Source organism: Gymnoscopelus braueri (genome assembly GCF_963280865.1).
Source record: "Gymnoscopelus braueri genome assembly, chromosome: 5".
In the NCBI taxonomy this organism is placed as follows: Eukaryota; Metazoa; Chordata; class Actinopteri; order Myctophiformes; family Myctophidae; genus Gymnoscopelus; species Gymnoscopelus braueri.
Window position 1 is genome coordinate 29,201,882 of NC_137606.1, and position 11,533 is coordinate 29,213,414.

General features: G+C 42.0%; 2 protein-coding genes across 2 annotated transcripts in view; one reads left to right on the forward strand and one right to left on the reverse strand.

Annotated features, from left to right (window-relative positions):
• The window catches only part of nxn (nucleoredoxin), a 67,201-nt gene extending 59,699 nt beyond the window's left edge, over positions 1-7,502 (forward strand). Inside the window, exon 8 of the mRNA XM_080428775.1 lies at positions 4,557-7,502. Coding sequence (XP_080284901.1) covers positions 4,557-4,739 — 183 coding nt within the window. The 3' untranslated portion in view covers positions 4,740-7,502. The remainder of the gene's footprint in view (positions 1-4,556) is intronic.
• A 996-nt stretch (positions 7,503-8,498) lies between these two features.
• mrm3a (mitochondrial rRNA methyltransferase 3a) lies at positions 8,499-11,366 on the reverse strand. The gene is made up of 4 exons (XM_080428752.1): positions 10,769-11,366; positions 9,935-10,179; positions 9,685-9,846; positions 8,499-9,474 (listed from the first exon to the last, which is right to left on the reverse strand). The coding sequence occupies exons 1-4, from the start codon at positions 11,359-11,361 to the stop codon at positions 8,906-8,908; spliced, it is 1,569 nt and encodes a 522-aa protein (XP_080284878.1). The 5' UTR covers positions 11,362-11,366; the 3' UTR covers positions 8,499-8,905.
• Between the last annotated feature and the right edge of the window lie 167 nt (positions 11,367-11,533).

Consider the following 11,533-nt stretch of genomic DNA (forward strand, 5'->3'; position numbering starts at 1 on the left):
AAATTATAAACTTAGCAGGGCCCCTTTTTGAACCTCTTAAAACTTGCAAGTGAGGCACTTGATACTGTACAGCCTATTACCCAGAATTCAGCAGGGGGCCAGTCTCATGATAAGAAGAGCCAGAGGTTGCCAGTACTAGACTTCCTCTGTGCGCCCTTGCACCAAACTCCAAATCTCCCATCTTTTCCTTAATCTTCCTCTGTCAACCATTGGCGGGAACGTGGAGTTTTCATAACTCTTTCTATCTTGTGTTTCTTCTCGTCGACCTTTCCAGAGCCAGTGGAGTTAGCTGCAACAGCAGCCATAATTGACAGATTACCACTCCTGCCCACTCCCCACCCTCAAGCTTCCCCTCTCCCCCATTCTCTTTGCCTGGTGCATTGGGGAGGACAGTGCTGGTTTCTCATGTCACACGCAAAAGCCAGGCTTAGGTTTCAGGCCATGGGGGTTTTACACATGTGCTAACTGTCTGACCCTGCGCATGGCAGTCCCAAAGCCGTTCCACTCTGATGGATATACTCTGATGTCAGCCTTGAAATGTCACCGCTGTAGCCAGACCGAGTATAATCCCCCGCCAGATGGACAAACAGCAGTTGAGACAAAGCCGTTACACTCGTTTTTTAATACGCATTTTTTCGAATGTTGATTTCTCCACGGCAAATAACAAATAGGCATACCACACTTGTAAATGCCTCGAAAACACATTGAGCTGAAAGGTCAGTAGTGCTGTGGATCCCTTCTACCACATGTGGTAAAGGCAGGATTTGTTTTACATAGCCCAGGTGTAATTCCCTGTCATGTGGGTCAACCGTCTTTGAAATCACTTATTTTTAAGACCGGGCTCGCTGTCAGATATTCTTTCCCGCCACAGGCCTTGGGTTCTCCCCATCAAAGACTGACGCTACAGCCTTCTGGACCGTGGCCTGGGCGAGGCCTGGTGTTCACATGCACCCTGGCCAGCTGCTGGGTTTACTGTGTCCATGAGACAGCGGTATGTTGGCACCCTCTGCGGGGGAGCCTGGCCCGAGGAGAAGACAGAGGATCTCATTACTTTGCTTGAAATGTTGCCCGTCAAATTCAGAAAACCTGACAGCGTACACGGTCGTAGACTGATTTATCGATACAAAACAACATGGGGAGAAGGCTGTTAGTCATTATTCCCTGCGGTTAGAATGTTGACTCCTGCACACAAAAAGGTTTCTCATCTTATCCATTCACATATGAACTGAGCTGATTTGTGGCCATGATGCCTGTTACCAAGGAGTCTCGTCCAACAATAATAGAACTAGAATGATACCTTTGACCCTGAGGGGCAAAGGTTGCATACACACACGCAGCTCTGTGAGCCAGACATGCTGGCCTTGCCAGCAGTTATTTATGTTTCATACATTGTGGGTTAAAAGAGAAATCGTACTTTTATTTGTACAAATCAAGGTACAATTGTGGTACAGTCAATGTGTGTAAGATGGACACACTGGATGTTGGATGGATTTGTTGAATATATGCTCATTTCTGTTTCACAATAACTGATCATTTTTTTAAGATATTTATTTTGCTTTTTCGGCCGTTATTGATAGTATACAGTATACAGACAGGAAATGGGTAGAGAGAGACGGGGAGTGACACGCAGCAAAGGTCCTCGGGATCGGGAATCAAACCCGCGACACGCTGTCATGTTGCAGTGGAGCCCAACTGAACTGGGCCAATTCTTGACTCTAACTATAGTTGTATATCACGGTGATGACAAACATAAAATATAAGGGAGACATGAACTCATCATGGAGAGCCACATACTGAACGATGCCAGTTTGACCGCTTAATTCAATACATCGTCTTCACTGTAGATCTATAGTTTACTGTTTATTGTATCCTTCATCAGACAGTAATTTTAAGGCTTTCTAGTCAAACCGCTTAATTTATACTCCATCGCACAACAATGTGGCTTACCTAGAATAAGTCGCATTGCAACATTCTCAGTTTCTCAGTACTAAGTGCCACCGTTGTACTACTACAGACAAATAATTAGGCTCAAGTCTACTGTGAGACAGGCTGATAGGTCCAACCTATCATCAGTGCTCAGCCAATCACATTGTTGGATTTCACAACGATGAAAATGCCTTCAGACACGCTGGCTGGCCCAATGAAATGGATGCTACTCTAGCCCCCTGGCCAATGGGGGCTTTGTTATCATTATCACTGCAGACCTTATCAGATGGCTGTATTCTATGAAATGCCATGGTGCTAAGATAGGCAGAATAACCCTGACATGGCATAGCAGGTCCCACACGGTAAACAGAGGCCAAGCCTTATCACAGCTGTGACTGCAGGCTACAGCAGCAAGGCCCTTTGTCTTTTTGTTCCAAGCCAGGCTGGGAGAGGGCGGGGGCCTTTGGAATGAATGTAGCCAGTGCACCTCATGAGCAGTTTACACAAGCATATAGCAGCCACACAAAATAAGATGCATGACTTCCAACAGAGGAGAAGACAGATGCAGAGATTACATCTTCTCATATCTGAGAGCCTGGAAAGAGCCTCGGTGATAGATTGTGGAATTTCTCCTTTTTTTTGTAGTTCCTTTCCCCCTGTTATGCCCAGGTGAAGGATTTTGTTTTACCACTTTCAACCTGGCGTCCTCATTTTGGGCATGTCATTATAGCTGAAGATGTGCATCAATTTGCAAAATCTTTAAAGCAAATTGAAAATGTAAAAATGTTCAAGGGAAAAAATAGCAGATCTACAAGCAATGCGGTGCAGCTTGTAGATGAGCTATTTTCACTCTTCGTCGTACAACAAAGTATATATAGGTCTTAAATTGTTAAAGGCTGTATGCGTTTGTCTGGTGAAAATCTATCCATATCCAATCCATAAAAGTATAATTAAAATTGTAATAATTAAAGTTCATATTGGATATTATATTTGGTTCATTGCACAAACGAGCTGGCCAGATGTATGGAGAATCGAGATGACCGGAGACACCAATGGAGGGCTCGTCTGAGGACGATTGTGTAGATCGTACAATGTAATTAAATGGGACAGATTCAGAAGTGGAAATGCCAGAGTATGTTTCCTCTATTAAAATGTTTTTGCTACGTAGGTTGATTCCCAACTTTATGTTGCCCAAATCTTTAGGGAGCAGTACTGTCAAGCAATGTTCTGAGAGATCTGAGAGGTGATTGTGTGGTTTAATCTAAATATAGGATAGGAAGAACAGCTGCATATTTCAATATCACCATGCAGGAATCACTTCACAACAGGACGTGAGAGGAGGTCTTGCTTGAGAGTTGGATTACCCGGAAATGAAATTTAAATAAAAAAATGAAATGGATTTATTGCTTAATTTTTATTTTTCATTATTACACACGTTGGTGCATGTTTATGAATACATGTTGGTGCATAAATCAGATGGCGGTACAACTGTGGAAAAAACAAAACCTGAACCGCTTTAAGGAGACATCCAAACAGTTGGTGCAGTGCCACCCCCTGGCCTGTTCTGGCTAGTTCTACATTTTTACCCTACTCTTTTCCCACATGAAATTCATCTTCAATCTTTCAAAGTCTCTCTTGAGCCCGAGAGCTTAGCTGAGAGGAAATCAGGTCATCCTGTCATGAGGAAGCAAGAAACCGCCTCCGACGATGAGAGACACGAGGCGTGACAATGGTGAAACGTGTGACCTCTGAAAAATCAACACTTGAAATCCTGCCTACTTACAGTACTTACAGATGTTTATCTGAAAGTAATACAGTACTGTAATGGCAGAAACACTACTTTCAAAAGTGCTACTTGAAAAAGATTTTAATTATCACCCAGTACACCAGCTCCTATTTCTGTCTATAATTAATGGCCCTTCCATTTGAGCAGGTTTGACATTTGTATCCTCCCTGTCTGATGTACTGAGATGTATGAAGTATGTACGTATGTACTGCATCTATGTGTGAACATGTCTCTGTAGTTTGTTTTGATTACTGGGATTGACGGGTTGTAGTCCTAAATTGTTAAAAGGTGACAAAAAGCAAGGCTGTAATCCTTTCGAAAAACCCAAAGGACATTAAAGGGATGAAATGGGTGTCCCAGTATTTTACCATGACACGAATATGCACTACTCTCCCCAGTCCACATGTGCCATTGTGCATGTTCTGTGTCTGTGAAGGGAAGGATGTTTTTGGGCCATATCCTGGTTCCTCTTCCCCCACAGCGGGGCGTATGATGGAGCCCAGGCTCTCTGGGCACACTGCCTGCAGGCAGATAGAGAAGAAAGGCTTCTACATTCTTCTTCAGAACTGTGTATTAATGAGATTGTGCCTTGTGGTTTTTGAATTTATGAATGTACTAATCTTAACGTGCCGAAGTTCATCTAACGGTTGCTGTCCCAATTTTCTTCACTAAAAGCAAGTCTGAACTGTTTTGCAAAGGGGGGGGGGGCTTCTCTGTAGGCGTCCAGTGTTTGCTTTGCATTATGGTTTGCGTAGAGTAGACCCTGGCATTGTGCCAAATCTAACATTGTATGAGGTTTAACTAACTATATTATTTTGTTTTTGTTTGTTTTTTGTCACCATAGGATGACATGAGTGACTCCCTGCGGGACTACACAAATCTGCCAGAAGCAGCACCTCTGCTCACAATCCTGGACATGTCTGCCCGTGCCAAGTACGTTCGGGACGTCGAGGAGATCACGCCAGTTGTGGTGGAGCAGTTTGTCAACGACTTCCTAGCTGAAAAGCTCAAACCAGAGCCCGTCTAAAGAGGGAGGGCTGCATAGAGTGCTAAATAGAATGCTACAAGTTGTAGTCCTCAAATTTGGAAGCGAGTTCACAATGGGTTCCCTCACCAGATTCCATTCTACCACAGGGATATTGATTCATGAAGAAAATACGGTTTTAGCCGTTTTTCTATGAAATATAAATAAATTACACCCATTATATCTCAACCATTAATTTTGAATCAGTTATGTACTTATGCCTTATAAGGGATATTTCACGTTAATTATTTTTTTTGTCATTTTATCGTCTATTCAGGCTTTTGTGAACACCCCAGACAGTTTTTAAGTTGCTCGATTCATTCAGTAATTGAATTCAATTCATTCAATTACTTTTTCATTTATTTTTTATATTTTTTTGGGAAAATGGAAAAAATAAAATACAATACAAAAATGTAATTAAATAAAATAAATTAAAAAATTTATCGAAAAAAATTGCCCCCTCACGTATTAGGAGGGCAGTATGAGTCACCAGAACCAAGGACAGTTGTTTTCGATGAATCCATCATGGTTAAAATGGAGTTTGAAGTTACAAGAGAGACACATGGCCGGAAGCGGAAGGCCTACAAATTCACGCCCACTTTTGAGACAGCGCCGCTACTCGAGGTCCGTTAGAACGATGAACTGCAGCTGCCAATGCAATCTCTATGAGAGGCATTGTAAAATACCGTAATTTCACTGGTTAACTACTGAGGCTGTAGCGATTTTTTTTGTGTTCTAATAAACTGTCCCATTTGTTTAATTTATCCTTTTTAATGTCCCATATCTGTCATCTCGATATACTACCCACAACATACTATAATATACTCCATCAGTGTGTCAAAAGTTCTAGCTTCTGAAATCTTACGTTTAAGTGGTCGCATGGTATATACGTCACGGACGCATCCCTTGAGGTTTTCAATAACCAGAAAACCAGCGAAAGTGGCCGTTTTCAATATGTTTTGGTCATTATCTCTGGAACAAAAGGTCCAATCTGCTCGGTTCAAAGCTTGTTGGATGCGTGACATTTCCGGGTTGTTTGGGGTTTCTAGGGGAGGCGAGATCTTAGTTGGGCAGGCGACCGCCTGTCCTACCTCTACAGTGGGTAGGACAGGCGGGTGGGTACGCCACTGGTCGGCGCTCTGCGCTCGTAAAGACAGTGATGTCACTGAAATGCGAAAACTTGTCTGTCTGCCATCTACCCTCTGCTGTGTTAACATTATGGGTAACTCGTTAAAGTGGCAAATTAAATGTGAAACACATCAACTATTAAGAAAACAAGAAGATATGTTGACAAAGACACTCCATACATTTGGAAACATATTTTTATTTAAATCGTCTCCAGTTAATGTAGGAATAGTTTTAAAGTAGGCTAACTCTCATATCCTCTCATAGGGAATGCATTGGCAGCTGCAGTTCATAGTTCTCACGGACCTCGAGTAGCGGCGCTGTCTCAAAAGTGGGCGTGCAATTTGTAGTTCCCGTGTTGGTCTATTGGTTTGTATAGGAACGGGGTGTGTCTGATAAAATTAATATCAAATATCTAAATACTGAATCGAGCAACTTAAAAACTGTCTGGGGTGCTCACGAAAGCCTGAGTAGATGATAAAACCAAAAAAAAATGAAAGTGAAATATCCCTTTAATTGCCTGTGGTTAAATTCTGGGAGATTATCTTGTTGAGCAAAACTTGTTAATATCACACGCCTTTGTTTGCTACAAATCCTATTTTCTTAATTTAATTGAAACCCAATGCAAACTAATTCCATTGAATATTGGCGAAGGGAACCCATGGTGGAGGTAACTTCTGAGTTTGCCTACAAAAAGATGTCATCCCTGTAGCACTACTCATGAGACTTAAACCCCACACCATCATCAGACACTGGTCTCCTGTTGCTAGCCCCTCAGTCTCCCACCTCTCTCATATCCCTGCATTTCCAGACTGTTAGAGAGACACCTCACTTTTTACTGACATTTTTACTTTTTTTTTAAAGACATGTCCTTTTGTGGAGTCCTCTCCTCCTCCTGTGGTGCCTTGCATTGACTATAGCCCCTACAGTAATATATATATATAAAGATGATTTTGCTTTTTTGACCTCAAGTCAAGCATTTTGTTTTTTTATCCACTTCATAGCATTTCTTTATTTTACAAGAAACCAGAGTTACCCAATGGACCTAGATATTCAAGTGACTCTTCTGTTATCCGTGAGACCCGTTTTACTTTTGTTTTATGAAATATGCTGAAAAATAATAAAATGATTGCAACACTCCTTTAGTAGTAATTCACATGTGTGCAGTTAAAGGTGTGAACGTTAGGTTGGCTGTCAACTTTTAAGGTCCATTGTTAATGAATAAATGAGACAGTTGCACAAAAGTAAAATCATAACATAGATCAATGACTGATGTTAAGACCTTGTATCTTGTTCCTTGTCATACACTACTGTAGGTGTTAAAATCTCATCTCTGCACAGTTATGATGGTTCTCATCTCAACAGCCAAGAGGATTTTCTGTAAAGGTTACATATTTTAAAACAAGCATAATTTGAAGGCACAAAGATGCCATTTGAAATGAGAAATGTGTTGAATGTATAAATTCATATATTATGCCCAGGTTGTGTCTCTTCACTACTTCCCATAACCATAAAAGTTTCACTGCCTAGCTATTTCCTATTCCTGTATTATAAACGTCATTGGTAAGATTAGCTCTTCATGTGTAAAATATACCATGCAATGACTCAATTCTTTGATTAGAATTATTTGAATAAAGTGCATCGGCCACACTTAAAAAAAAGAACAAAAGCAAACTTTGCATTTTTTATTAGTTACTGTGCAGATTGTTTAAAGTAACTAAACCGCTGCTGAAATGGAAACCCTTCTTTCAACCACATGCTTTTTCCATTAATTTGAGAGGCTTCTGTATATCCAGCTGTACAATGGACAGTAGACCAAATATATGCAACTTGACAAATGTGGTTTCTAGCACCTCTATGTGGTAACATAAGTAATTACATCTACATTTTGAGGACAAATTGTTAATACAGATTATTCAGTGGACACATACTAAAACTAGAAAAAGTGCTCCTCGGAGCACAGGTCTCCGCCAGGTCAGGTAGATTATTGTGGCCTCCTGGTGGCGCTATAATAGGCCAATGTGAAAAGGGTGCCATTTCTTCTTAGGCCTTGCATGACAATCGGACACTGCATTCATGATTTGAGGCATTTTGTTCCAAAAATGTGGTTTGCTAAATTAGACCTGCTTGTGGCGCTATAACAGGCCAATGTGAAAAGGGTGGCATTTCTTCCTGGGCCAAGTGGGAATCTCTGTGGAAAACTTCACGGAAATCGCATGCTGCGTTCATGATTTGAGGCATTTTGTTCAAAATGAACCAATCCTGCAAACTTTGGAAGCCAATTTTAGCCAATCAGGATGGAATATGGAAAATCAGACAGATCCGTGTTGATCACATGGCTATAGAGATACTGTGTACCGATTTGCGTGTTTTTTGGACAAAATCTGTAGGAGTAATAGCAAAAAATGTGTTTTGCAAAAGTCGGCCTCATGGTGGCGCTATGACAGGCTGATCGGAAAAATGTGGGGCAGAGGTTCTGCTGTGGCATGCAGGGAGTGTGTGTGCGCAGTTTCACAGCGACAGGGCCAACGGTGGCGGAGATTAGCTGGTCACAGACAGAAGGACGGACACACACGGACGGACGGGGGGCAAAACATACTCTCTCGCCAGGCCGAAAGACAACAAAGACACTGTATGCAAGGTGGCAAGCATTGTTTATTCTATATTTGGGTGTACGACAGATTATACATCCATTCACAAGTAGTACAATATACCCATTCATGTTACTTGCATTTACCCACACCATATTCATAATGGTTCTTCCAAGCCACACTGGCAGGAGTTTTGAGAGACATAATGTGGCAAATATGCAGACAGGAAAGGTCATAAATTTCACAGTATGATCATTTTGCCAAGATATTAACCAACCAGTTCTGCTCATTTAAAAACTCATGGTTTCATTAGTACAGAATGGAAATTAAATCAATCCATTTAATTCAATATGGCATGAAAGGATTTCCTTAATGTAGGCCTATGTGTGTGGAAAAATTGAACAGCAGAAATTACACTTTTTTTCCAGGGATCACAACAACTGTCGGCGGTCTTTAGATTGACCTTTTTTTCACAGATTTCTCCATTGCATTTAATAGCTGTCTCCTGCCCTCAAACAACAAGATACTGGCTGCCATAGCCGCATTCAAACTATCCACCTCAGGAACCACAGGAATAAATAGTCTTTGACCATCTGTTTTCCCAGCTAACTGAACTGCTTCCAGGCTCAGTCCATTCGTCTCGCCACCAATCACGAGAGCTGAGGGGCTTTTGGCCCAGTCCTCATGGTACAACATGGTGTCCAATTTGGGAAATGAACGTAGCACGTCTTCATAATCTGAGTCAGAGTCATAGTCTTCATACTGCCTGTTTTTGTAATTAGAGCTGGTGCTTACCCAGCCATAATCCCCTGCCTTCAACGGTTTGTTGGACATGGTGGCTTGTGTATGTGCTGTTAGTGTAGCCCTCTCAGGTCCACAGCAGTTATCGGCCACATGGACAGTCACTGCTTTTGGGAGTTGCTTTTCAACATCTTCCCAGTCCAGGCTAGGGTAGATGGGAACTCGGAAATGAGCACCCATCGCTGCACGCAGCACTTTAGGTTCCCATGCATCCACACAGCCTGAGAGAAAAATAATATGGCCAAGTGTTATCAGTATTATATTTGTAAATAAAATCACATTTTTTTTGTTAAAACTCTGTCTTCCCTTTTATTTGTTGTGGCCTAGATCCAGACCTTAACATAAGTAGCAAATCAGTATTCAGTAAATAAGTATTCAAATCAGGTGAGCTGTTGATTTCACATTTGAACCGGTTGTTTTACTTAGCCTACCCTTGGTGAGCAGGACATCCTGGCACCCAGCAGCTGCAGCACATCGCAGAATTGTCCCTAGGTTGCCTGGGTCTCTGATGTTGTCACATATCAGGGACAAGGGTACCGAATGGCTTGTCAAAGGGAATTTCAGCCGTGAAGGGTCTGGACGAGAAAATATGGCTAAAAGAAGAAGAAAGGCTTTGGAATGGAGCTCAGTAAAAATACAATGCATGAAAGTGAACAATACAATTACAGTTGGCCATATTACCTATTACCCCTTGTGGGGCCACCAGATCAGACCAGATCTTTATGTCTTCAAATTTGACTTTGACAAGTGTGGCCCTCTTCAGCTTATCTAGTGGCAGCTCACACAGCTGTTCCACTTTGCTGAAGAACACCATCTGCGGGTTGGCTCCAGTCTCAAGGGCGTCACAGATCAAACGTCTTCCCTCCAACAGGATTTTACCCTGTTGCTCCCGAAATGTCCTGGAACGGGCAACAGTCGCCACCCTCCTGAAGATGACAGGTTAAGCACCCAGTATGAAAACACTATGATTGATAGATTTATTCAATATAGATTACATACAGTCAAATCATCAGTGTTAATTGATCCGTTTGTTATTCATTGTTTTTTTGGTTACCATATTTGGTTAAATTTCTACACATTCTAAAAATTTAAGCTGAAATCCAGAATTTGTATTTATATATTCTAAATTGCAATATACTGTGTGTGTGTGTGTGTGTGTGTGTGTGTGTGTGTGTGTGTGTGTGTGTGTGTGTGTGTAAATATATAGTATCAAGTTATTTTAAACAATCTGTATGGTAGTTATGTTGATATAACTAGTGCACTGCATCTGCAGCGGTCCTCCTACTCATCGATTGAGAAATGTTGACCCTGTGTCGTTTAGTAGGACACCGAATGGTTGACAAATAGTACTGCCTGAAGCTCATGAGTGCAATAGCTTTCCTGAACAATTTGGATTGGATGAGTGGTGGGAGGAATTTGGTCTTATCGTGGGGGAGACCCCACGATCCCCCACGCCGAGACTACCGGTACTTTAAATGAACACAGACGGTTTTACTGTGTAGTAGTTGGACTTACGACAGCCTCTTATCCCCAGGCAGAGCCCTTTCGAAACGGAGTCCAAGTCCTCCGACTTCGTCATTTGTGGTGACTTGTGTTACTTTAGCACGTCCACTGGAGACATTGTTACCACTTCTCTCCTGTGTCCCAGTAGAGTCATTGTTGCCACTTCTCTGTGTCCCAGTGGAGACATAGTTGCCACTTCTCTCCTGTGTCCCAGTAGAGACATTGTTGCCACTTCTCTCCTGTGTCCCAGTAGAGACATTGTTGCCACTTCTCTGTGTCCCAGTGGAGACATTGTTGCCACTTCTCTGTGTCCCAGTGGAGACATTGTTGCCACTTCTCTGTGTCCCAGTGGAGACATTGTTGCCACTTCTCCGTGACTGGGTGTGGGTGAAGACACTTTGATCAGCATTCTTCTTGACCTCCTTGATGCTGCTGTGTACAACTGTCTGCGGTTGGAGTTGATCTTTCTTGCTGTCAGGAAACAGTATGTTCACAGGTTTCCTTCTCAAACCACGCACGTACCTTTTTGATTCCACAGCGTGATTGCTCCCTATCTTCAGCAATACATGTCGTTCTAATGAGAGGACGGTAAGCATGCTCTTCATGTAAGCCGCCATCTTTACGTTTATTTATTTTTTATTTTTTTGACCTCTCTCGTCTTCTTCTTATTTGGAAGCTGCACTCGTGCTGCCTAACATGTACTATACCGCCCCCACTGTACTGAATGTGCAATGTTCGTTTAACTAATGTTAATATGATAAATTAGGCAAATTAGTT